The 26,077-nt window shown below is 65.6% G+C and overlaps 1 protein-coding gene across 1 annotated transcript in view; it reads left to right on the top strand.

Annotated features, from left to right (window-relative positions):
• Positions 1-1,022: 1,022 nt before the first annotated feature.
• Positions 1,023-26,077, top strand: part of PLCH2 (phospholipase C eta 2) — a 28,363-nt gene continuing 3,308 nt past the window's right edge. The window contains exons 1-20 of the mRNA XM_053899089.1: positions 1,023-1,163; positions 2,792-2,938; positions 4,928-5,170; positions 5,323-5,453; positions 9,001-9,171; positions 11,384-11,477; positions 11,675-11,878; positions 12,108-12,228; positions 13,991-14,162; positions 14,556-14,663; positions 15,822-15,980; positions 19,305-19,391; positions 19,696-19,778; positions 20,145-20,242; positions 20,338-20,520; positions 20,882-20,989; positions 21,570-21,694; positions 21,774-21,858; positions 22,083-22,229; positions 23,910-23,989. Coding sequence (XP_053755064.1) covers positions 1,040-1,163; positions 2,792-2,938; positions 4,928-5,170; positions 5,323-5,453; positions 9,001-9,171; positions 11,384-11,477; positions 11,675-11,878; positions 12,108-12,228; positions 13,991-14,162; positions 14,556-14,663; positions 15,822-15,980; positions 19,305-19,391; positions 19,696-19,778; positions 20,145-20,242; positions 20,338-20,520; positions 20,882-20,989; positions 21,570-21,694; positions 21,774-21,858; positions 22,083-22,229; positions 23,910-23,989 — 2,670 coding nt within the window. The 5' untranslated portion in view covers positions 1,023-1,039. The remainder of the gene's footprint in view (positions 1,164-2,791; positions 2,939-4,927; positions 5,171-5,322; positions 5,454-9,000; positions 9,172-11,383; positions 11,478-11,674; positions 11,879-12,107; positions 12,229-13,990; positions 14,163-14,555; positions 14,664-15,821; positions 15,981-19,304; positions 19,392-19,695; positions 19,779-20,144; positions 20,243-20,337; positions 20,521-20,881; positions 20,990-21,569; positions 21,695-21,773; positions 21,859-22,082; positions 22,230-23,909; positions 23,990-26,077) is intronic.

Raw genomic sequence — 26,077 nt, 5'->3', positions numbered from 1 at the left:
TCCAGGCCGGGCCCGCCAAGGGAGGGCAGCCTCTGGAGGCAGAGCTCGGGGACGAATGCGCCCAGGGCAGTGGGCCGCCTCCCGGAGCGCTCTGCCCCAGGGGCTGGTCCTTGGGAGCTGAGGCGGCACAGCCGGGGGCCCGGAGCAGGATGAGGCGTCTGGGAGCACGGGACCCAGGCTCGGGGACCGGCAACTGTCCCTCCAGGGCTAGGAGTCGAAGCAGAAAGGGGCCCCCCGTGTCCCAGGCCCTCCCCGGGCCGGACAGGCCTGGGCAGGCAGCCCGCCCAGCTCGGCTCCTGGTTGCGGCCCACGGAGGGCTGGACACTGAGGGTGGGGTTCTGCTGCTCCCGTCACCCCTCACCCCCACTCCGGGGACCACAGGAGCCCCTCAGAGCCCCTGGCAAGTACCAGGGACGTGGGCTTGGGAGCTGGGGATGCTGGGGCTCAGGCTGGGACAGAGAAGGGGCAGCAGGGAGGGCGGTGGGGGGACAGTGGACGGTCCCATGAGGACCGTCACCCCAGGCCTTACAGCAGTGTTCTTTGGGTCCTGGGGTGGCCTCTCTGTCTTGCCTGTTGTCGCTCAGCCGGGACGTGGGGGCTGCCCGCTGCCCTCCTGGTCTCCAGCTGGGAGTTCCCTTGGCCTAAATCCTCTGGCCAGCTGGGCTGGACCCGGGCTTGGATTAGCACAGGGGATTGGGCAGGGGGTGGGCGGGGCTTGCAGAGGCCCTGCAGTTGCCCTGCCCTCAGACTCTGGGACGCTGCTTCTTTGGGGATCCCTTCGTGGCCCTGGCGGATGGGCAGGCTGACCTGGGGGCCATCTAGGACGGCAGGTGACGGTTGGGCCAATGCCAGAGGGACCTGGGAGCAGCCCCGCGGGGGCCTCGCAAGGCTCTAAGCAGGAGGAGGAAGAGGAGGAAGAGAGAAGGAGGGCCCGTGGAGCCCCTGTGCCACCCGCCATTGCCTGACCTGCTGCTGAGGCGGGGTGGGGGACGCGGGCGTCCTTTGGCCTCTGTGAGCCACCCCTGGCCATCGTCCTAGCATGTCTGTCCCCTGGCTGTCTACCCCCAGCCGGACCGGGGGAACAGTGGCCTGCCTGGCAGAGGCCCTCCTCTGGGTCGGAGCGAGCGTGGCCGTGTCCCCGCCGTGGCAGCTCGGCCCGCTAGGTAAGGGGGCAGGCCTGGCCCTCCTCGGCGGGAGCCCCGCCTCAGAGCCACAGGGGCCAGGAGGGTGGGGGCTGCTTCTGGGAGTGCAAAAGGCCCCCCTCCTCCAAAGCAAACCTATGACCTCCTGCCCCTCGGGTCTCCCTCTGGGGGTCATGGGGCTCCCGCTGCACCCCCGGCCCACCTGTCTGACCCCAGGGCGCCAGGCAGGCAGCGGGGGAGGGGTGGTGGGGGTTCGGGGATCAGGGGCAGGGCTGTGGTGGGCATGCTGGCTGGGCACTCAGGTGGCTATAAAACTTTCGCTGAGGGGTCCCTGGCACTTTGCAGGGGTGGGGGTGGCACCTTCAGCCGGGATGGGCTGGGGCTAGCGTGCTGGTGAGGGACGAGACCGCGCCTAGAGGGGGGCAGAATGCCCCTCACTGGTGTGAGACAGGGGTGGGGTGGAGGCCTGCCCGGCTGGTGATGAGAAGGTTGTGTCTGTTCTGGCTGGGTCGGCCCACGGAAGGCCCCGCGTGGGACTGTGTCCCGCGCCCCCGGGGCCTGGTCTGGGTGCCCCTTCTGGAACCTGTTCTGGCCTCTGCGCCCGCCCCTCTCCCCCGTCCTGCTTTATCTCTCCCCTCTTGCTACCTGTGCACCAGCAGCCTCACCTGTGTCCTCATCGCTCGGTGTCTCTGTGGAGCTCAGCCTCCCTGTGGGCCCTCCCACCACCACCCTGGCGTGTGAGGAGTCCCACTGGCTGGTCTCCTCGGGTGGCATTGCCTCCAGGGGGTCCCTTAGTGGGGGGGTCATGTGGGGTTGAATTATCGACGCTGCAGCAGTCCTGGGCTTTCTGTAAGTAGGTGTGAAGGGCCCGGGGGCCGGGGCTGACCCATCCCCGGCCTGGAGCCCCAGAGCCTGCAGCCTCTCCAGCCCTGGGGGGCTGCTGGCCTGGCTGGAACCCCCTCCCCTCAGGACCTGGGAGACATGAGAGCTGCAGCAGGAGGCCAAGTGGACAGAAGAGGGGAAGGGAGGGCGGGGAGGGGTGCTGGGAGGAGGGTTTGTGTTCTGGAGCTGAAGCCTGGTGCTGCCTTGACCTCCCAGGGCCCCGCTCTGTGGCCTCTAGGGACAGACCCTCACCCTTCCTGCAGGGAGGAGGAGGAGGGCGGCTTTCCCCAGTGGCACGGGAAGCAGGTGCAGGCTCCCAGGTTAGACCACGGCCTGGCCACCCACAGAGGCCCTGCTGCACGGCAGCTCCTGAGCGTGGCCTCAGCCACCACAGCCCCTCGTGTGTCATAGGCATTGGGGCAGGTCACGGCAGTCACTGGGGCTGGGATGGACACGGTGGTTGGAGTGAAGCGAAACCAAGCTGCAGAGGAACGGGGTCCTGCCTGGGACCCCGCCTGGCCCGGGGCAGTCGGGGAGGGTGGCCGTGGCCGGGGCTGGGTGGCTCGGTCTGTTTCTGAGCTTGGGCCTGTGGCCCGGGCCAGCGCCTGGGGGTATGAACCCGCCCCCGCGGAGGGCCGGCGGGCGGGCGGACGGTCTCCGCACCCCTTGTGCACGGGGTGGTGGGCGGTAGGGCTGGCCCGGCTCTCACGGCGCCCCGTCTGTCTTTGTGTCGGTTGTCTTCTGCCCGCCGTGTCCATGACGCCCAGTGGAGAGATGCATGAGCGCCATGCAGGCGGGGACACAGATGGTGAAGCTCCGCGGCAGCTCCAAGGGCCTGGTCCGCTTCTACTTCCTGGACGAGCATCGCTCCTGCATCCGCTGGCGCCCCTCGCGCAAGAACGAGAAGGCCAAGAGTGAGCAGGCGGCCTTGGGGGCGGGGGGAGCTGGGGGCTGCCTTGGGGGAAGCGGGCTGCCCTGGGGGGCGGAGCTGGGAGCTGCCCTGGGGGGGAGCGGGCGGCCACGAGGCAGCTGGGGAAGTCTCCGGGGGCCTCCGGGCCCGACACAGGCATCTGGTTGGCCTTACAGTTTCGAGGTGATCTCTGGGCGTCAGGCGCAGAGGGATCAGGGCCCCATGCCCTTCAGGACCTGTAGGACTGTGGGGACCGAGAGCCCATCTGGGATGGTCTGAGGAGCAAAAAAAAGGCCCTTCCTTCAGGGTAGCCGGGTCTAGACCTGCCGTAAACAGAGAGAGAGACCCTTGCGGGGCACATGGAGGGCAGGGCTTCAGTGCCACATGTTAGCTCAGGCGACCTGGGGCATGAGGACTGGCATGGGGCGTGGGGGCTGCGGGGCCACCCGGGGCAGGAGGGGGCCTGGGCTGGAGGGTTCTTGCAGGGGTGGAAGGGCGAGGTGGATGTCGGAGCAGGGCCTGTCAGGGACCAGGCTGGAGGCAGGAGGGAAAATGTCAGGGTCCTCCCAGGCCCGGAGAGACCCAGCTGCACCAGGGCAGGGCCTCAGCCCCGCAGTTGCCAAGGGCACAGCTGCCGCCATGGGGCCTGGGAGCCTTGGCGAGGAGCCCCTGGGAGGCATCCTGGTGGTGGTGGTGGGGGGGTGGTGGTGCTTGGGGCTGCCCTCTGGGCCCATGATGCTCAGATGGGGCCCCTCCTCTGGGCCTGGCACTGCTCCCCGTACTGGGCATCGTGTGGGAGCAGGTGATAAGGCAGGGGTGGGCAGGTCGGGACTGGGGGAGGCCGTGTGCAGTACTCAGACCTGACTCTAGCTTTGGAGGATCCCGAGGAGGGAGGAATGGGGGGCAGCTGTCCTCTGCCAGCACCCCCTAGTCTAGGGCCCGGGACCCCCGCCCCTGCCATGCACACGCACGCATGCAGGGAACTGGAGAAGAGAGGTGGGCAGGCCCCCCGCCCTGTAGGCGGGCTCTGTACTCCCGGGAGCTCAGGGGGTGGGAGCAGAGGACAGGAGGGACACCCCCCCACACTGCACGGACGAAGTCCCCCCTCCATCACAGCTCTGCCCAGGATAACTCCCAGAAGGGCACGAGTCTCCCCACCATCACTGCCCTGCCCAGGATAGCTCCCAGAGGGGCACGGAGCCCGCCGGGCAGGGCTGCAGGAGATGGGCGGGTGGTGTTGGGAGGTGGTGAGAGCTGGCAGGAGGGTGCGGTGGTCGGGGCCCAGCCCAGGGGGCCGGGCTCCCAGAGGGGATGCCTGTGCCCTGCACGGCTGGGAGGGGCCCTGCCGCCTGTGCAGGAACAGACCTGAGAACTCGTCTACTCGCGGTAATTCAGCTTTGGAACGGAGGCCCCGTGGAGCCCCGGGTGCTGTGGCCAGTAATGAAATCCTTGGTGGACCCGGAGCTGGTGCCCGCCGGGCAGGACCCCGCCGCACCCCTGGCCCCGCGGCCTGCTGGAGCCAGAGCCTCCTAGGGAGGCGGCGCGGGATCGGGCCAGTCGCCCTGTCAGAGTGGAGACGCGAGCTGGCTGGAGCCTGACGGACAGAATTGGCCTGTCTGGGCTCCCTCACCCTGCAGCCTCGGCTAGTGCAGAAGCCACGCGCCTGGGGTTGCTAACTAGGGGGAGGGGGCTGCCCCCGAGAGCACGAGCCTTTCTCACACCCCGGGGGAGTGGGGAGCAGCCCTCAGGGTCAGAGCAGAGCAGGGAGGGGTGGGCTCCCCAGCCTCAGCACATGTGTACTTTTTCTTTTCCCCACCCTGACGGTCCCTTGAAACACCCCTTCCCCGGCTCCCCCAGCCTCAGATGGGAAGGGGACCCACAAGGGGACCGGCCTTGTCTCTCGCGGGCCGAGCGGGGCAAGCTGCTGCGGCGGGCAGCGGCGCCAGCCCCTGGGGACAGGCTGTGACCGGCGGCCGCCCCTGCCTGCCCGCAGTCTCCATCGACTCCATCCAGGAGGTGAGTGAAGGGCGGCAGTCCGAGATCTTCCAGCGCTACCCAGACGGCAGCTTCGACCCCAACTGCTGCTTCAGCATCTATCACGGCAGCCACCGTGAGTCGCTGGACCTGGTCTCGCCCAGCGGGGACGAGGCGCGCACCTGGGTCACCGGCCTGCGCTACCTCATGGCCGGCATCAGCGACGAGGACAGCCTGGCCCGGCGCCAGCGCACTAGGGACCAATATCCTTGGTCTCGGGGGGCGGGTCCCTGGGTGGGGCTCTCCCGCCCCTGCCGGGTCACATGTTTGGGGGAGGGGAGGGGAGGGGAGGGGAGGGGAGGGGAGGGCGCGCTGGGCCTGCTGGACCCGTGTTTGTCCCTGACTCGGCCCTAAAGTGGCTGAAGCAGACATTCGACGAGGCGGACAAGAACGGGGACGGCAGCCTGAGCATCGGCGAGGTTCTGCAGCTGCTGCACAAGCTGAACGTGAACTTGCCCCGGCAGAGGGTGAAGCAGATGTTCCAGGTGGGGTCCCCTGCCTCGGGCACCCCGGGCACAGGCTCTGTGGGGCTGAGGCTGCGTCCGGAGAGGAGGGGCCCTGCCCGAGCGGCGGGAAGTCCTGGGCGGGGCCTCTGGGCCCACAGTCAGCGGGAGGCGAGGAAGCGGCTTGCCCCTCGCCCTGCGCCCTGCGTCTGCTGAGATGCCCCAAGTGGCCGCCTCTCTCTCTGCAGCTGTGCGGGGCCCTCCCTGGCAGCCTAGGTATTTGGGGCAGGTGTGGGTCCCTGAGGGAAACCACCCAAAGGAGGCTGCACCCCCTTTCCTCCACTCCCCCCACCGACTCCCCAGCCTTGATGAGGCACACCGGCCTGGCGGGGTCCAGGGTGCACACTGGCCCGTGTTGCAGCCTCAGCTCTGGCTCCCCGCCCCCTGCAGCCTCCCGGTTGCAACCACCCCGGTGTTAGAAGTTATGAAAATGCATCTGTCAGCTGGGAGGCGGCCTTTATTGTCTGTAATTAGTTTCTCTCTTTCCGGAACTCCTGCTGGAGCAGCGGGGAGGAAAGGTGGCATCATTGGGTCCCGGTTTGTGGAGTTGATGGGCAAGCAGACCCAGGAGGAGGGCGCTCTCTCTCTCTGTCTCTCTCTGTCTCTCTCACACGGGCACACACACACACACACACACACACACGCACGCACAGAGCCAGCTGTTCCACCAGGCACGGCCCCCGGTGGCTTCACTTGTGCTCTCACCATAGACAGCTGGTGGTTCTTGGCCAGAGCGGGGGTGGGGACCCCGCAGCTCAGAGCACAAGGGTCTGTGCATGAATGAAGGGGCGAGTGGGATGCTCTCGGGCTGCTGGTCAGGGACTAGGGGGGCTCACAGGGCCCCTGCCCGGGCAGTGAGGAGCTGTCAGATGGCTCAGGCCTGAAGATCAGCCCCCTACCTGTACCCTGCCTACCCTACCTCCAGGGACAGCTCTGGGCTGAGAGGCCCTTCCAGAATGGAGAGGCTGTCAGGGGCCAGGCAATAGGCTGGCTTAGAACTTGGGGTCCAGCTTGGCCGGTGAGGTGGGAGGAGAGGAGTGTACCCTTACAGAATGGGGTGAGCGTGCACAGAAAGGTCCAGTGCAAAGTCCTGGCTTGAAGATGCACCACGCTGGGAGCTCTGGGGAGCCCATGCCCACCTGCCCCTCTTCTAGGGACACTGGGCCTCTCACGTGCTCTCTGGGCACAGGGGCTCCCCACAGAGCCCTCTGACCAGCCCTCGGCCTGGCTGTGTCTGGGCTCCAACCAGATCCCCTTGAGGAATCCCAGAGCAGTGGGGACAGACCCTGCGGCCTATCTGTGGGGCCTGCAGGTGGGGCGGACTCCGGGCTGGCTCTGGAGGGGGAGTGAGCAACAGGGGTGGGAGACTGATGTTGGCCTAGAGCTGGGGACCCCAGGCCCTGGGTAGCTCAGACCCCAGCAGCCTTGTCCACGGTAGTCCCTGAGTGCCTGGGCCTCCCTGGCCATCTTTGCGGCCGACCTTGCGGGGCTCTGGACCCCAGAGAAGGAGGGCTGGCCTCCAGCCAGGCAGAGCAGCTCTGATAATTAGCATCAGTCCGGTGGTCGAGGAGTCTCTGTATTGTTTCCACCACCCGGAAGTGCCTAATCAAAGGAAAGATCTGTGTGGTGGGTAAAGAGCGCCTTGAACATAGTTTCAAGTCTGAGATAACAGTGGAGTGCAGGCCCAGCCGAGCGTGCCTTCACCTGCTGCGGTCACGGTCTGTGGAAAGAGGGGCCGAGGAATTACATCGGGAGGCAATTCTGGGGCTCAGAGGCCGGGTCTGTCCTTAAGGGTTTCCCGAGGGCTTCATCCTCATAAAATATTCTCATTCACCCCGCGGGCTGGCAGCTGGACAGAGAGCAGGCAGCCACCCCGCCCTGGGCTCCTGGCCGGACCGCCCAGCACAGAACTTGGGGATGGGGGGAGGCCAAATCACCCTGCGGGCTGGACACTCGACACACTGGGAATCTCTGCCTGGCTCCAGCCACACCCTGGGGAGGGCTGCTGGCCTGGCTCTGTCCCAGGGGGGTCCTTTGGTCTGCAGTGTGAGCCAGAGCCTGCAGCCAGAGCCTGGCTGAGCCTGCCGGCTCTCAGACCCACGGCTGTCCTCAAACCGAGCTCCAGGCACAATGAGGTCTTTGTCTGGTGTCTTCTGGGCCCCTGCGCATGTGGCTCTGGGCTCTGGTCCTGTCCCAGCCTTGGCACAGACGCTGGGGTCCTGGGGTGGGATGCTGGGATCTTGCTGGGTGTCCACTTCAGTGCCGAGCCAGGACTGGCCTTCCCAAGAGCAGTACTCTGCCTGGGGACAGGGACATGGGGGTGGCTGTGGCCACTTGATTCTCTGGTGATGCTTCTGGTTCAGAGAGGGCCTCAGGGACGTGGCACCCACCCCCCAGCCACCCCGGATTGTGTCACCACATAAGGAAAGACTCCAGATGGCGCTCAGAGCCGGAAGTGCTGCTGTCCATGGTGCTGACCCAATGCCAATGCCTGCTGTGCAGCCAACCCAGACAGGTCCTTCTCACACCCCACCCCCACCCCACCAGCCCTAAGAACTGGGGCTCTGGATCAGCACCTTCTACGGGACCTTTCTTGTCCATTCCCAGGGATCACCGTGGCCCCAGGGCACCTCAGGCTCCTCTGGGCAGCCTGGCCTCTAGTCGCTGGGTGCCCTTGTCCTCTGTGTCTGTCCCTGGCCTTGGCGTTTGGTGTTCCCAGGGTCTGACACTTCAGTAGATGCTCCCTGAGTAAGTGGGTTCATGAAGAAGTTCATGGTCTCACTGGGGTCACGGTGGGTTTGCCCCCGGCGGTTCCTGCAGGAGTCGTGTGAGCTGCCCTGTCCGCAAGAGAAAGACAGTGGCCAGGTCCTCTCATCTCTGCTGTGGAGACTGAAGCCTGGACACTCTTGTGCACCTTGGGGCCTTGTGCTTTTCTAATCAATGGGCAGCAATTGTAATTACAGGCTCACAGCCCAGGGTGGGCATTAACTCCAGGGTGGGGTGTCAGCTCCCAGAGTGCCGTATTGATTCCAAAGTGAGGTGTTGACCCCCAGGATGGGATGTTGGCTTCCTGAATAGGGTGTTGGATCTCAGGGTAGAGTGTTGACTCCCAGGTGAGATGTTGGCTCCAGGGTGGGGTGTTGACTCTAGGGTAAGGTGTTAGCTCCAATGTAGGGTGTAGGCTCCCAGAGTGGGGTGTTGGCTCCAATGTGGGGTGTTGGCTCCAGGGTAGGGTGTTGGCTCCCAGTTTAGAGTGTTGGTTCCCAGGAGGGGCATTAACTCCCATAGTGGGGTTTTGACTCCAATGTTGGATGTTGGCTCTCAATGTGGGGTGACTGTGCCAGGTGTAGGTGCAAGTTGACCATGAAAGACTGGGACTGGGAGGGCAGGGTCAGATCTGTGTGAAAGGATCACTCAGTGGCTTCTTGGTGGGAGAGTTGGAGCGAGATCCCGGTAAATTCACTGCTGCAAGGATCCCAGGGAGCTATCGGGGTGGGACATTGGGGGACCCAGAGGCTTTGGCTTGCAGGAGGCAGACACAGATGACCACCAGGGTACGCTGAGCTTTGAGGAGTTCTGTGCCTTCTACAAGATGATGTCCACCCGCCGGGACCTCTATCTGCTCATGCTGACCTACAGCGACCACAAGGACTACCTGGACGCCGCTGACCTCCAGCGCTTCCTGGAGGTGGAGCAAAAGGTGAGGGCACGACGGCAGGAGCAGGGTCCTGGCGTATATGGCCTCACCTTTGGCTCCCAGGACACTTGAACCAGTTCACTGTGACTGAGAATCCTTCAGTCTGGAAGGATGGGCCACAGCCTGACCCTCAGGGTCCTCAAACCTGCCTCCACTTAGTGAACCTGCTTTGATTCCCACCATGGGCCATCCCAGCATATTTCAGGGTGTGTCCCATGGCGGCCCTGAGTGGGTGGCTCCTCGGTGGGCCTCTGAGCGGCTCAGCCATGACCACAGATACCCTGAGCCTCCTCAAGGGACCCTGCACTTGACCACAGCACCTTCAGCATGGAGCACCTCATAGAACTGGGGTTCCATGACCCAACCTTCCCACCTGTTCCAGCCACGGGTCTGACTAGCTTGTACCCCCTGAGCCCCAGGCCCGTTACCACTACCTTTGACCCATTTGTCCAGCAGATGCCCAGATGCCTCCAAGTGCCAGGGGGGCTACCCACCCATTTCTCTTGACTCTAGGCCTTCTTGTCTATACCAAGAGGCCTGCTGCTTCCTGGGCACTGCCCTGCTGACTGGGGGCCCAGTGTCCGGAGGCTCAGGGATGTGGGCCCCTCAACCTTGGCCCAGGCAGGGGCTGGGTGTCACCTGCTGTGGCAGGCAGGAGGCTGGAAATCCATAGTGGGAGAGGGGAAGGCCAGTGTCCCCTGAGGAAAGAGTGTCCCCGTGGTGGGGCCCAGGCAGTGTATATCTCCCACCCTAAGGGTTGGTGGGAGGCGGCCGTGAGGACCAGCGTCCACACTTATAACTTCCTGGGATCCTCAGGGACCCAGTTTGGGGCAGAGAGTGGGAGGGGCAGTCAGCCTTAGGTTAGAGGCCATGGGCAGAGGCTGCTGGGCAGGGCCGGGGGCTGGGTGGCTGGAGCAGCTGTGGCACCCAGGCTGGGTCTACACGTATCTACCCAGGATCTCCACCCCCCACCCCACGCCCCGACTGTCCTGGGTTGGTGTCTGCCCCACCTTACCCCATGTGGCCGTCCTCGGGGCTGTGCTCCCAGGACCCCTCCCCGCTACTCACACAGTTTGCTGGGGTTCCATCCGCGTGGAAGTGTGCCTGCCTCCTCTCCTGTCCTCCTAGGGGAAGCCCTGGGGTCTGACCCAGGCAGGAGAGGCTGGCACCAGCCTGGCTGGATGCTGATGCCCCGGGCAACTCACTCCCAGCCCAGCCACTGTGGGCAGCATTGGGATGAGGCCGCAGGTTCTCTGTCCCTGTTGCCGGTGTACGTGGGGGTGGAGGGTGGGAAAGTGGCCCTGTCTGGGAAGGGCAGTACTGACTCATTATTCCCTACCCTTTGCCCTAAGCTTTCCAGAAGCTTTTCCCTATATCTGGGGCCAAAGCTGTCCACCAGGTGGGTGGTTTGAGCCCGGACCCAGCCCCCAGACTCTGGGCCTCCCAAGGTCCACAACTACTCTGGGCTCTGACCCTATTTGCCCCGCTTCCCCGCTATCATCTGATATCCCTCCCCCACCCCTGCCTACACGGGACTTCCTAGAAGCCCTGCTGGTGAACTTGCTTCCGGGAACTGAGGGCTCCCGGCCTGGGCTGCATGGCAGGGCCCTGGGAGACCACTCAGCCTCCGACCAGGGCAGGGTGGCGGGGGTGGGGGGCGGCATCGATGCCCAGGGCCGCTTGGGCTCGGCTTCCGTGTGCAGCTTTCCCGAGATGGATGTGGGTTAGGCAGCAGGGGGAGCCAGGTAGGGGAGGCTCCCTGTGCCCCTGGGGCTCCTCCAAGGTGGGACCGGTTCTCCTGCACCTTCTCACACATAGGGCTCCCTGCCAGGCCTGCCCTGGTCTGCAGCTCTTGAGACCCCGACACGGTGGGAATGAGGGGTGGGCCAGCTGATGGGACCAAAGACCCCTCCCCTGCATCAAGGATCCTGTCCGACACAGCTCTTCCAAAGCCATGTGATCCACCAGTAGTCCTCTGGCCACTGAGTCCCAAGTCTCACGACACTGAGTGTAGCCGGTGTGCCTCCCAGTCAAGGAAGCACCCTGCAGGCGCCTGAGCCTCCCCCTGACGCCCACCGTGGGCAGTCTTGATGCGACAATCAGAGGCAGCCTGGGAGGCGGCGGTGGTGCAGGAGGAGGAGCGGGGGGAGCTGCCTGAGGCTAGCCCGGGGCCAATGACGGGCTAGCCTGGGCTGAAGCCCCTACTCTGGCCTAGATGACGGGGGTGACCCTTGAGAGCTGCCGGGACATCATCGAGCAGTTTGAGCCCTGCCCAGAAAACAAGAGCAAGGCGGTGCTGGGCATTGACGGTGAGCGGGGCATCACTGTGGTCCGGCTGTCCCGGCGGGCTGATGGGCAACCTGGGGGCCTGGACAAGTGGCCTGGGCAGAGAGTTTACCGTTCCACGTGGCGGGGGTGGGGGGCGGTCCTGAGATGAGCCCCGTGGCGGGGGGGGGGGGGGTGCTGGCACGCAGGCGCTAAGCACCCTCCCACGCTCCCCATGCAGGCTTCACCAACTACACTCGGAGCCCCGCCGGCGACATCTTCAACCCAGAGCACCACGGTGTGCACCAGGACATGACGCGGCCACTGAGCCACTATTTCATCACCTCGTCCCACAACACCTACCTCGTGGGTGACCAGCTCATGTCCCAGTCCCGGGTGGACATGTACGCCTGGGTCCTGCAGGCCGGCTGCCGTTGTGTGGAGGGTGAGCGGCGGGGGCCGTGGGAGTCCGAGCCCCCCTCGGCCCGGGGGCCTTGGGCTCCGGGGGTCTCTGAGCAGGGTGTCTGCCCTCCTTCCCGGGCAGGGGCTGTGATAGGCCTCTCCTGGTGTTAGTTGCTGAGCAAGAGGACTGACCCCAGTCAGTCCGCGAGCCGCGGGTCTCTGGGCATCGGCGGCCAAGCTCCTGGAGCTGACTGACGTCTGCCTTCCCGCAGTGGACTGCTGGGACGGGCCCGACGGGGAGCCCATTGTGCACCATGGCTACACTCTGACCTCCAAGATTCTCTTCAAAGATGTCATCGAGACCATCAACAAATATGCTTTCGTCAAGAATGAGTGAGTGGCTGGGACGGGGGCGGGGGTGGGGGAGGGGCTCGTGCAGCCCTTCCTGCTACTCCCCCACATGCTTTCTTGGGGGCAGTGTTTGCAGAGGCCAAGGGGCTGATCTGGGGGTCCCTCGTTGAGGCTGAGGGTCAGGGAAGGGAGTGGAGCTGCAGCTCCGGGGAGAGGGAGGGCAGCGGGCGCAGGAACCGACAGCGGATTGGCTGAGCAGGGTGCGTGTGCGAGCAGCCCCCGTCCACACACACTTGGCGACCCCTGCTGTCAGCCGCCCTCAGCCGTGGTGGCTCTGGCACTAATTACCCCCGAGAAGCTACTCTGTGTCCAAACTCAATTTGCTGTCACTCAGCTGTAGCTACAGACACCGTTGAACAGAATCCTATTTAGTTTCTGGAAATAGAAGACCGCTCCCCTGCCCCCCCCCCCCCACACCCCAGTCACCTTCAAGTCCTGGTTAAACAAGGCTCAGAGGTAAGAAAAGAGCTAATTTAATGAGGGAGGGGAAGAGAAGCCAGATTGAGGACATAGAAATAGAGGGGCCCCTCCTGAAAGAGCTTGCCCGAGCTCTGTCTCGGGCTGTCAGGAGGGAGTGGGAGTGAGGAGTGGTGGCCTGGTGCCTAGACTTGCAGGTGAGAGAGGCATCTCAGGGTAGGGGGGCTGAGGCAGACAGATGTCCTGTAGCTGCCAAGGACCCAGGGACGTGCTAGGGTCTCAGGACGGGGCTTGCCTCTCATGTGCCAGCATAATCTTTGCAGACATAGGGTTCTTCCCTAGGCCCTTGTGCCACAGGCTTCAGTCCCTTGCCTGGGAAGTAGGGAGAATACCTTCCCGCCAAGTCCTGTTTGTCCTCTCTGCACCACAGGACTCGCCCATCTCTTGCTCTGATTCATGCCATCTAGGTCTGGGTCACCTACATTTTCTAAAAGGATCATGTTGCCTTTCTACAAAAATCCAAGTAAAATGTGCACACGGTTAAAAAAATAAATCAAACAGGGGCACCTGGGTGGCCAGTCGGTTAAGTCCAACTTTGGCTCGGGTCATGATCTCACGGTTCGTGGGTTCAAGCCCCATGTCGGGCTTTCTGCGCACAGAGCCCACTTTGGATCCTCTGTCTCCCTCTCTCTCTGCCCCTCTTCTACTCACGTTCTCTCTCCTCTCTCAAAAATAAATAAACGTTAAAAAAATTAATAAATAAATCAAACAACTGAGGAATGTGTAATGAAAATGCCCATGCTATACTCCCTATTCTGCACTATGAAGGTGATAACAATGTTCTACCAGATGGAATGTGCCAGGCTTATGTCTACTTTTCTTATGGGGCCGATGTTGGGACCCCAGAGCCATTCACAGGACAGTGTCTCCAGTATCTAGGTCAACGAGATTATTTTTCTCAGTCTAGTCATTGTTCCATATTGCACCTGTTTACTTCACATTATTTTTAAACCATGACTGGCTGACTTGCTTGCATGTTTCCTTTTGTTTTCCTGGAGTTTCTAATTGCCTTTGTTTTTTCTTATTGGGCTATGAATTGCATGCCTTTTTAACCTGTCCCTAACATCTCCCAGATCCTTTCCCACCCACGCAGTTGCTTTTCAAAGCCATCGATGGGCCCCTTCTCAGAGTGGCTGTCAGTTCCATCTATCTTGGCTGCTGGTGAAGATCTCTTTTCATTCACTGGTGCAGGTGACTTGAGGTCTTACACATTTGGGGGCCTAGCCCTCCCCTGGCTTACTCCGCTCCTTCCACCTTGGGGCCACAGGTACCCAGTGATCCTGTCCATTGAGAACCACTGCAGTGTTATCCAACAAAAGAAGATGGCTCAGTATCTGACGGATATTCTTGGGGATAAGCTGGACTTGTCATCAGTGAGCGGTGAGGATGCCACCATGCTTCCTTCTCCGCAGATGCTCAAGGGCAAGATCCTGGTGAAGGTAAGCCCCTCCCTGCCCCTTCTAGGGCCAGCATCCTGCTGGGCCTCTGGCCTCTGATCTGTGGCCAGGTGAGGGGCAGTTGCCCTGCTCTGGACAGTACAGGGCTCCACACCATCTGTGGCAGATTTGAGGAGTCAGGGTAGGCCCTGTGCCCAACCTGGCCTCAGTCTCCCTCCATGGTGGCCATTCAATCTAGGGACCTCTGTGTGCACACCCAGGCGTTTCCCTCCCACACTGCTGCTGCAAGGAAGTGCCAGACTGGCTTCTGCCCCGTGGCCTGAGGTCCACAAGCAAGCTTGAGAAAGGCTCCTTCCCTTTGCTGCTGCTCCTGTGGCTACTGGCCTCCCAGTACTTCCTGCAGAACCCCTCCCATGGTCCGCCACCTCCCCCCAGGGCAAGAAGCTCCCTGCCAACATCAGTGAGGATGCTGAGGAGGGCGAGGTGTCTGATGAAGACAGTGCAGACGAGATCGATGAGGATTGCAAACTCCTCAATGGGGATGTGAGTAGGGGCTGGGAGGCCCTTCCCTTCTCGGGGGGCGGGGGAGCCGCAGTCCTGAAGAGCGGGCTCACGACCTTGCTGTGAGAAGGCAGTGGCTGAGAGAGGGACATCGGGCAGATGTGAGGGTGCTTTGCACGGCAGTTAGACAACTGGGCACACCCTCAGCCGGGGTGGGGGGCCTTCCCTGCCTGCCCCTTCACCCAAGACGTGGCCCTGCACTCCCAGCTGGCAGAGGTGCCGGGGCTGGGGGCCGGCTGCGCGGGAAGGGAGGAGTGAAAAAGGGCTTGGCAGAGGGGGGCTGGGGGGACTCTGTAATTAGCATCTTTTCTCCTCTGGGCACTGTTCTAAGCCGCTGCTCCGAGGCGGGAAGGCATTATTTCTCCCTGAGGGGCCATCGGATGGGAAAATAATTGTGCAGGAGCATTCCCAGCCATGCTGGCTAATTGTTTGAGAAAGCCCTGAGGCAGCGGAATTCTCCGCTTGGATGTGCCCGCATATTTCTCTGGCTCCCGGTGACAGGACACCCGTGTTCTCTGACACCTAGGGTGCACCCCTCCAGCCTGGGCTCTGGGGCACCCAGATGCCCACGACCCAGGCGCTTCCCTGGAGGGGCCCGAGTTTGTTAGGGCTATGATGGGGGCTGCTTCGGACAGAGAGGGCACCTAGAGGCTATGCCCTGGGCACTGGCGGCCGGGCCGTCCATCCCTGCCCCCTGCCCATCTCCTGAGGTACATCGTAGCCACTGGTGGGATCCCAGATCCCGAGCTGCTTCCGGCTCTTGGAGCCCAGCGTGGCCACCGGGCACACCGACTGCCTCCCCCACTGGCCAGACACCGGAATCCCTGGGGGCGGCGTTGTGCAGCTAAAGGGATGCACGTGTTAAAATCTGAGAGGCCTGGTTCAGAGCCTGGAGGTCACTGGCTGTGGCCCTGGGGCAGATCGTGGGCCTGAGGTGCGCCCCAGGAGCTGGGAGGTGTGGGGGTAGGCAACGCAATGCGGGGGTGAGTGTGCGGCCAGGGGCGTGAGAAGCCAAGACGGGGTTCGGGCTCCCCGGCTCCAGCGGGCCCCCGCGGCCCTGCCCGAGACCCTGGGGGCCGTCACCGCTGCTGCCGTGGGGCTGGGGGCTGATGGCAAGGGGCGACCGTGTGGCTCTGGCAGGCCACCACCAACCGGAAGCGTGTGGAAAACATCGCCAAGAGGAAACTGGATTCCCTCATGAAGGAGTCGAAGATTCGGGACTGTGAGGACGCGAACGACTTCACCGTGTCCACGCTGCCCCCGTCCGGGAAGCTTGGGCACAAGGCAGAGGGCAAAAAGGTGAGAGCCCGACGGCCGGTGACGTCCCCCTGCAGCCGGGTCAAGGGCCTGGAGCACGAGGTCTGTGCACACCGGTGCACGTGTGTGTGCATACACACACGCCCCCGAACCCGTGCACACACCCGCACACACCTATGCGTGCACACACGCACCTCTGCGCGCACACCTGCACACACCTACTTGTGCACACGCACACCCGTGCATACGCCTAGTTACCTAGTTGTGCACACGCACACCCGTGCACACACCTGCACACACCTACTCATGCACACACGCACCTCTGTGCACACACCTGCACAGACCTACTTGTGCGTGCACACAACTACATACCTAGTTGTGCACGCACGCACGCCCGTGCACACACCTACACACCTAGTTATGTACACCTGTGCACACACCTGCACACACAAGCCTGCGTGTGCACTCATACCACTGCCCGCTGGCCCTGCTGCCTGCCGGCCTGCCTCTCGACCCCGGCTTCTCTAGGAGCTCACCTCAAGCTGTTTTGATTCTGATCATAAGGGACTTGCAGCCTTCCCTGTGTCACAGGGCGGCTGGCCAGGGTGAAGGGGTGGCCCCATTTGCGTGGTTGCTCTGGTGTGGTTGACGGCTGTTTCCTTGAGGTCCCCAGGGGAGCTGCCCCCCATCCCACACCCTCCACCCAGGCTGTGAGCGGGAGAGGGTGGGCACCCCCCACCCCCCACCCCGGGGATTTGCAGCTCTTTGTGGAAGGGGACTTGAGCATTGCCTGGGGACTGGAGGCCAGGCACCTCCTGCTGAAGGGTCTTGTGAGTGACAGAGAGGGGCACACAGCGTCTCAGAGCCCAGACAGTCTTGGGGAGCTGTCTAGCTGGTCCAGGCCTGGAGTCCCCGACAGCCTCACGGGGAAGCAGGGCTGGGCTCTTGGAGGTATCTCATGGGGAGAATGGCGGGCGTGAAGCATGTGTTGGGGGGCGCTAGGCCGGGTCGGCGAGGCTGAACAGTCTGGGGCCCGGCTGGAGAGGGGCCGCGAACCTCGAAGGTCAGGTGCATCAGCTGAGAGGCTCAAGTGCAGCTGATCCCCCAAGGGCTGTGGTGGGCGGCGCGGCTGGTCTGGGGCCAGGCGGGGTGTGGGTCAGCCCTACAGACCCTGTTTCACGGTGAGCAGGGCTGCAGGGCAGGCGGTGGAGGTGGTGTCTACCCGTTTGGAGAGAGCCCTGCCCTGCCCCCTGCCCCCTGCCCCCTGCCCCCTGCCCCCTGCAGAGCTCACCACTGTCTGGGCCCCCGGGAAGGTGGGAAGGCAGGTGGGGGGCTGGGCTTCCCGGGCAGTGTGTTTAGATACAAGTGTCTATCGCACCCACAGGGCACGTGGTACAGCCGGTGCCCCCGGACACTGGTGGGTCCCTCTCTTGTGCAGGTGGCCCCCACAGGTCCCATGCGGACAGGGCATTGCTTATCTCCGGTGCCCAGATTTCTAGGTGGGGGCTTGGGGACGTGCAGGATGGCAGCTTGGACCTGGGGAACTAATGTCCATGTGACTTTTTGCATGAGGGGGAGCAGGTACTCAGGGAAGGCTTCCTGGAGGAGGAGAAGTTGTGGCAGCTTAGGCTGAGCTGCCAGGCGTGGAGCTTGGAGGGGGCATCAGGGAGGACCCCCCGCCCCCAGCCGCATTAGGCCCGGCTGGGGCACGCGCAGGGGAGCAGTGGGGATGCAGGGCACAGAACTCTGTGTGTGTGGGGGGGAGGCTGGGCAGTGTGGTCGTGCACCTGCTCCCACATGCCTCTCTGTCCCCTTTGCCGAGTGGCCAGAGGCTGTGGCCCCCGCTCCCTGGGAGGCAGTGTGTAGGGAGCGTAGGCAGTGTGTAGGAGGAGTGCAAGTGTGTAGGGTATGTGGGGTGCGGGCATGCTGGGGTGCAGGGTGTGCAGGCATGCGGGACTGCAGGGTGCGTGGGTGTGCAGGGGTGCGGTGTGCAGAGGTGCAGGGTGTGCGGGTGCAGGGGTGCGGTGCGCAGAGGTACAGGGGCGCGGGTGCGGGGGTGCCGCGTATGGGGGTGGGGTGGCGACGGCAGGTTCTGGCCGAGGCAGCGGCCGCTTCTCTGGATGCTGGGCCAACAGGCGCCCCTCCCTGGTTGTGCCCCGATTCAGAGGCACATGTGCGCGGCGTTTCAGGCCGTGTTTACAGAGCCGTGAAGCGCGTCGGCCTCAAGCGGCTGCAAATGCCCGGCGCCCGGCTGCCGGCGCCTCTGCCCGCGGGCCGCGGAGCCATCAAGTCAGGAGGGAGATGGGCTGGTGTTGCCAGGCCAGGGGAGGGAGAGACACTTGTCGGCGCAGTCTGGGGCGGGGCTGATGCCCAGCGCCTCTGCTGCGGCGGGTCTGTGCCCCGGGGTCGGCACGAAAGCCTCCCGTGCTGCCCCCTGACGGGGTGGGGGGTGGGTGGGACACGAGGAGGGCAGACGCGGGTGGGAGCCGGGAGCCGGCGAGGCGCCTGTCCTGACTCCCACGGGCCCGGGCTTCTCCGCAGAGCAGGAGTGGGCAGGGGCAGGGCGGGGGCTGGAGCTCGGGGGCGGCTGCGGGCAGCGTCTCGGGCCGCACGCTCCTTTCCCGACGTGTGAGCCACGGTGCACGGCGTTCAGGTGGGGGGCCGAGGGCGCGGGCGCCACAGTGGGCTCTCTGCGGCATGAGGTCCCGTCCCCTGTGCCCCTGGGGTGGAGCTGACCCTCGTGTCCTTCCCCCTCGGGCACAGTGGGGCCTAGCTTGAGCCCCTGACCAGGAGCCTTGCTCACCTCTTGGCCGAGAGGCCGGCGGCCCAGGCCGGGGCACGGTTGGCGGGGAGTTGCGTGTGTGCAGACGCACGTACGGGACCGGGTCTCGGGGGGGGGGGGCTGGGGGGGAGCAGGGAAGGTGCTCCATAGAAAACCGTGCGGAAGCTCCCAGAAGCTCCCAGAAGCTCCCAGAAGCCCCGAGGGTGATGTGAAACGGCCGCTTCGGGGGCACAGACCGCATCTGTCTAATTAGGTAATACTTTGGTCTCTGCAAGAAGCAGGACAGGACGTCAGAGCTGCAGGGGTCTTCATAAAAGCCTCACATAAGCATGCTCGGCCGAGGAACGTTCCAGACACACAAACAGCACTTATTGTACACTCACCCTCCATGGGAAAAGCATTCAGAACTGGGGCCTTAATGAGTTCAAAACAGCACTTCTGGAGGAGCCCGTGGGGCCTCCACACTCCCTCTCAGACCCCTGCCTCTGCACCCCCGGGGCGGGCTGGGGAAGGCTGCCCGGAGCCTCGGAGCCTGGGGCCCTGAGCCCGGGCGCCCCCTTCACCGCTGTCTCTCCGTCCCCTAGGCTGAGGACGGCGTGGAGTCCGGGGAGGACACCGGTGGCAGCAGACGGAACAACCGGACCCTCATGAGCAGCTTCTCCAAGCGCAAGGTCTGGCGGGGCTCCCGGGCAGGGGCGGCCGGCTCCCCGTCCCTGTGCCCCCCGGGGGTCCCTGGGCCGGCCCGCCGGGGAGCCCCCTTCAGCTCCCGGGACCCCTGACCTGTCTTCCAGTATCCCCCCTAGCTACATCGTCCCACCGGGGCTGGGGTTCAGAGCCGGCCTCGGCACCTGGCTGGGGCTGGACGCAGCAGGCGCCTCGATGGCCAACCCCCCCCCCCCAACCAGGCACACCGGCCGACGCCCCCGGGTCACTGGGGGGCCCCGCGGGGCCTCACTCCGCTGTCCTTCCACACAGAAAAAGAGCAGCAAACTAAAGAAAGCGGCCAGCATGGAGGAGGGGGGCGAGGACCTGGAGTCCCAAGGCAGCCAGGGCCGAGGGTCAGTGGCCCGCCCGAATGGAACGTGGCAGCGGGAGGCGCCCAGGCCCCTGTCTGCGCGGCAGCGGGAGTTGGATGCGCAGGCCCTGGGTGGCGGGGGGACCGCGCGGTGGGCCGGGGGAGTGGGGGTCCCTGGGCGCGGACCTCGAGGGGGCGGGACTGGCCAGCGTCGCCCCCTGCGCTCGCTTCCAGCGCCCGGTGCGGCCGGGGAGGCGTCCTTCGGTGGGGTCCGCGCCGGCCCCCGCCCCTCCCCCACGTCGCTCCTGGGTGGAGCCGGCTGAGGCCTGGAGCCCGCCTCCCAAGCTGGGGTGCGCCGGCTGGCCTGAGTCGGGAGGCCCTGACCCCCCGTCCCCCACCCTGTCCGCAGGGCGAGCCGGCAGAAGAAGACCGTGAAGCTGTCTCGCGCCCTCTCGGACCTGGTCAAGTACACCAAGTCTGTGGGCATCCACGACGTGGAGGCGGAAGGTGAGGGGACCGGGGCCCCCCGGGGGGGGGGCCGGGGAGGGGGAAGCGGGGCGCTGGCCTGCCTGCGCCCCTGATGCCGCCCCCCTGCACCGCAGTGGCGTCCAGCTGGCAGGTGTCGTCCTTCAGCGAGACCAGGGCCCAGCAGATCCTGCAGCAGAAGCCGGCCCAGTACCTGCGCTTTAACCAGCACCAGCTGTCCCGCATCTACCCCTCCTCGTACCGCGTGGACTCCAGCAACTACAACCCTCAGCCCTTCTGGAACGCCGGCTGCCAGATGGGTGCGCGTCACGGGGCGGCCGGCCTCGCTCCCTGGCCGCTGGCTTTGGGGAGCCCCTATCACCCCCTGCCGGTGTCGCCTGGCCGGCCCTGCGGAGGTGGGGGGCGGCCCCGGGACTCCAGGACGAGGAGGGAGAGACGGAGGCACGTCCGCCCGCGTCCCCGGGGGTGGACGGGGGCTGGCGGGGCAGGGCCCTGGGGACGTTCTGCCGGGACGCGCACACACGCCCCGCTCACGCACGGGGCTGTGAGCCCAGGGTCCCTGCTCACATAGGTGAGCCCTGGACTCGGGCAGCCGTGGGGGGGAGGCGGGGCGGCGGGCGGCCAGGCGCTGACCGGGCCACGTCGCCTCCCTGCCCGCAGTCGCCCTGAACTACCAGTCGGAGGGCCGGATGCTGCAGCTGAACCGGGCCAAGTTCAGCCTCAATGGCAACTGTGGCTACGTGCTCAAGCCCCAGTGCATGTGCCAAGGTGAGGCCCCAGGGGCCCAGGGACACGGAGCTTCAGCAGGGCCACCTGGTGGGTCAGCCAGGGACACGGCCCCCAGGATGCCAGGAGGGGGTGTGCGGGGGAGGACCCCCACCCTGCCAGGAATCCGCGAGGGGTGTGCTAGGGAGCCCCTCCCCACGCTTGGCCCCCCATGAGGTTTTCCCGCGTGACAAGCCTGAGGGGACTCCCCAAGGACTCAGGCCGAGACACCCCCAACCACGTGTGGCTTTCTCCCCATTTTAAAGTCTTCCTGCTCCCAGCTTACAATTGCCACCTCCTCGGGTGACGTGCCCGCAGAGCCCCACCCAGGGAACCCCGCACCCGGCCCCGCACCCGGAGGCCGTGTGCCGAGAGGGGAGACGAGCCGTGCCCGGTCACAGGGTGGTCACGGGGGCGGCCGGCACGCGGACGCCTGGGACCCCCGTGCCGGAACGCCGCCTCCCGCCCCCGGGGCCTGGCGCTCCCATCCAGCAGGAGGGTGCGGTGGGGCGCCCAGCCCGCCTGGCGAGAGGGTGGAGGCCGGCCCCGCTCCCCCTCAGCCTGGCACCCCCGCACCCCCCAGGCGTCTTCAACCCCAACTCCGAGGACCCTCTGCCCGGGCAGCTCAAGAAGCAGCTGGTGCTTCGCATCATCAGCGGGCAGCAGCTCCCCAAGCCGAGGGACTCGATGCTGGGGGACCGGGGCGAGGTAGGAGGGGCCTGGGCCCGGGTGGGCGGGGCTGGGGCGCCACGCCAGGCCAGGTGCCAGCCCTGCCCTCCGCGCCCAGATCATCGACCCCTTCGTGGAGGTGGAGGTCATCGGGCTCCCCGTGGACTGCAACAAGGAGCAGACGCGTGTGGTGGACGACAACGGTGAGGCCCCGGGGGCCACAGGGGAGGGCCGGGCGGGGCGCCCCTGTGACCCAGGCAGCCCCCCGGCTGCCCCTTCGCTGGAGCCTGGGTCAGAGCCCAGTCCTCAGGTTCTCCCGGGCCGGGCCGCCAGCCCCCGAAGGAGGCACCGGAAGAGGGCAAGGGCCCAGGTGGCCTCCGGGCTGGACCTGGGGTGGGGGGTGACACCTCCTCCCGGTGGCCTCTAGGATTCAACCCCATGTGGGAGGAGACCCTGGTGTTCACGGTGCACATGCCTGAGATCGCGCTGGTGCGCTTCCTCGTCTGGGACCATGACCCCATCGGGCGTGACTTCATTGGCCAGAGGACACTGGCCTTCAGCAGCATGATGCCAGGTGCGCAGGGGGCCGGCAGGGCAGGGAGGGCAGAGCCCGGGCCAGGACCCCCCGGTATAGAGACCAGCATCTCCTGCAGAGCCCAGTGTCCCCCATAAAGACAAGCATCCCCTCAGGCCAGTGTCCCCCCACAGGCCACCACCCTCCATAGAGACCGGTCCCCCCACAGCCCAGCATCCCCCATAAGGACCAGTTCCCCCCACAGGCCAGTGTCCCCCATAGAGACCGGTCCCCCCCACAGTCCAGCGCTCCCCATAGAGACTGGTCCCCCTGACAGGCCAGCGTCCCCCATAGAGACTGGTCCCGCCCACAAGCCAGTGTCCCCCCACAGTCCAGCGTCCCCCATACAGACCGGTCCCCCCACAGGCTAGCGTCCCCCATAGAGACCGGTTCTCCCCACAGGCCAGCGTCCCCCATAGACACCGGTTCCCCCCACAGGCCAGTGTCCCCCATAGAGACTGGTCCTGCCCACAGGCCAGTGTCCCTCCACAGTCCAGCGTCCCCCATAGAGATCGGTCCCCCCCACAGTCCAGCATCCCCCATAGAGACCGGTCCCCCCCCCCCACAGGCCAGCATCCCCCATAGAGACTGGTCGTGCCCACAGGCCAGTGTCCCTCCACAGTCCAGTGTCCCCCATAGAGACCGGTCCCCCCCCACAGGCCAGCATCCCCCATAGAGACTGGTCCCCCCACAGGCCAGCGTCCCCCATAGAGACCAGTCCCACCCACAGGCCAGTGTCCCCCATGGAGATCGATCCTCCCCAGAGGCCAGCGTCCCCCATAGAGACCGGTCCCGCCCACAGGCCAGTGTCCCCCCCACAGTCCAGCATCCCCCATAGGGACTGGTCCCCTCCATAGGCCAGTGTTCCCATAGAGACTGGTCCCCCCACAGTCCAGCGTCCCCCATAGAGACCGGTCCCCCCCACAGTCCAGCATCCCCCATAGAGACCGGTCCCCCCCACAGGCCAGCGTCCCCCATAGAGACCAGTCCCCCCACAGTCCAGCGTCCCCCATAGAGACCGGTCCCCCCCACAGTCCAGCATCCCCCATAGAGACCGGTCCCCCCCACAGGCCAGCGTCCCCCATAGAGACCAGTCCCCCCGCAGTCCATCCCCCATAGAGACTGGTCCCCCCACAATCCAGCATCCCCCATAGAGATCGGTCCCCCCCACAGTCCAGCGTCCCCCATAGAGACTGGTCCCGCCCACAGGCCAGTGTCCCCCCGCAGTCCAGCATCCCCCATAGAGACCGGTCCCCCCCACAGTCCAGCGTCCCTCATAGAGACCGGTCCCCCCCACAGGCCAGCGTCCCCCATAGAGACCGGTCCCCCCCCCACAGGCCAGTGTCCCCCACAGGCCAGAGTCCCCTGTAGGTCAGCTGAAGCCAGGACTGAGCTTCTTTCTGTGAGTCGGTCCCTGCCATGGGTGGGCCTGGAGACACAACAGGGAGCTGAGGAGGAAGGTATAAGGCCAGGGGCACTTTGTGGGCGGGATGGGGGAGGGGAGCCCAGTCTGTGGGGTCCCCCAGGCCCCAGGAAGAGGAAGAGGTCGTTGCAGGACTGAGTGATACCGGAGGGCTTCCTGGAGAAGGAGCCCCCAGAACCGGGCTCAGGGGTTGTCCTCGGGGCCCGGGACCTTTGGGTAGAGCACGGGGCGGGGTGACCGTGGCCTGGCTGTTTCAGGTTACCGGCACGTGCACCTGGAGGGGATGGAAGAGGCCTCTATCTTTGTCCATGTGGCCATCAGTGACGTCAGCGGTAAGGTGAGTGCCACACGCAGGGCCATCTGCCCGGCCCGCCCCTGCTCCCACCCCGGCCCCGTTGCCAGGCTGTTGGGCCTGGTGCTTGCTCTTCTGGGTCTGTTTCTCCGCCTGCAAAATGGGCGGTAGGGACACCCGACCCCTGTGTCCCGGGGCCGCTGCGGGCACCAGGAACCGGACACCCTGGCCCTTCCTGGGCACCCCTGCCCCCCACCCCCCGTCTCTCCTAAACCTCCTCACTCCTACGTCTCAGGGTCCCCGATTCTCCGTCCCTCTCTGGAGGGTGTCTGCCTGGCCCTGCCCCCCCACCCTGCATCCCCCCATCGCCCCAGGCTCTCACTCCATCGCCCCAGGTCGCGGAACCCAGGGCGGCCCGTTCTGTGCTCCGGGCCCAGGCAGGGCGTGTGTGTGGCGGTCCGTCCGGTGTGCGTGGGGGGCCTGTGTGGTCCCGGCGCTGTCTCTCTCCTGCCACCTGCGCGGCCCCGCGGCACCACGGGCCGCCTGGCTCTCGCCCGTCGTCACCCCCGTCCGTCCGTGGTGTGTCTGCCTGTCTCCGCGGGCCCCGCGCCCGGCTGTCGGTGTCTCACAGCCTTCACTCTGTCTCTTTGGTCTTGCAGTGAGCTTGCCTATGTCTAAGGTCTACTTTTAGAAGGACAGTCCCGTTAGGAGCTCGAAGGTACCCCAGCGCCGGGGCGGCGGAGTCCGCCCGCCCCCCCCACTGCATGCTCAGGCCGCCCCCATTAGCATCCGTGATTCCCGATAGCATTTTGGAGCCTGTCAGCCCATGCGACATGGATCGTGCCGCGGCTCTGGGGTCCCTTGGGCCATGTTCAGCCACAGAGCAGCATTTACGAGGCAGGTCCAGGACTTCAGCGAGGCCTCCTGTGCGTGGACCCCTCCCGGCCTTCCGTTCCCTCCTCCGTCCTCCGTCCGCCGCCCCGTGTCCCCCGCCTACCTCTGTGTCTGGTCCTCTGGCTTTGAGCGCCCTGCCCCCCTGCCCCCGTCACCCTTCCTGCCCTCGCCTTTCCTCTCCGCCCCCACCCCCCACGTGCTCCCTGACTCTGTGCGCCCATCACGTCTGGGGTGGGGTGGGGTGGGGTGGGGTGGGGAGGCCCCAGGGACCAGGAGCTCGGAGCTTGAATCCTGGACCTCCTTCTAAATGGCTTTGCGGGCAACTTCGACCAAATTGCACTGGATTTGGGATCTTGAATCGGGAAGCTGATTCAAGTGCTGGCCACTTTAACACCTCCGCCCAGACGTGCCCCTGTGTCACTGGGGAGTGGTGGCTGTCGTCGGGGCCTCTGCATGCGAGGACCCTTCTGGCCTCTGCACTCTCGACACGCAGCCGCCGGCCGCTCCGGCGTTGACCCGGGTACTTGCCGGCTGGTCCCGGGGGCCCCCAGCTGCCCTCCTCAGGCGGGGAGGCTGTCGGGAGAGGCCTCTCAGGGACTTCCCGGGCCTGGCTGTCCGGGAAGGCCCGAAGCCAGAGCAGTTCAGGGAACGCCGAGCCGGCACGGGGCCTGCCCTTAGGGCTGTGTGAACCGAGAGCAGGGTGAGGCTGGCAGCGGGGCAGGAAGGCTTCCCGGAGGAGGCAGCACGTCCGAGGAGTGGGCCGGGCAGGGCCCTGGGAGAGCAGACCGCTGGCCCACACCCGGCTTTGCTTGCTTCCTCAGCCTGTGGCGCCCGAAGGTGGGGGTGGACGTGAGCCTGGCGGTGTCTGCTCCCGTGGGCTTTTCTCCCCGTGTCAGGCCCACCCCGCGGGCCCTGGGCCGGCCTGCTCCGCCACAGCCGGGGGCTCTGTGAGGGGCACACGGTGTGGGCGCGGGATCCGGGGTCCGGGGAGAACCCTGGGGGGGCCTCTCCGTCTGGCCGTCGCCGGGCCCACCTGTCCTGGGACCCGTCCACCCTCCGGCGGCGCCTCCTGGTCTGCGCCAAGGCCGCAGCGGCTGCTGTCCCCGGAAGGGGCGCCCCGGACACCCTCTCCCGCACCCACAGCCCTGAGCGGCACGAGCCCGACACGCTCACCGGTGCCCTCGTCGGGCCGGCTCTCGGGCCGCGGCAGGCTCGGGCCCGTCGCCGCCTGCCGGAGCG

The sequence above is a fragment of the Panthera pardus genome, unplaced genomic scaffold (assembly GCF_024362965.1).
Source record: "Panthera pardus isolate Hobbes unplaced genomic scaffold, ASM2436296v1 HiC_scaffold_11, whole genome shotgun sequence".
In the NCBI taxonomy this organism is placed as follows: domain Eukaryota; kingdom Metazoa; phylum Chordata; class Mammalia; order Carnivora; family Felidae; genus Panthera; species Panthera pardus.
Note: the sequence above shows the minus strand (reverse complement) of the source record. Positions and strands in the feature narration are given on the sequence as shown.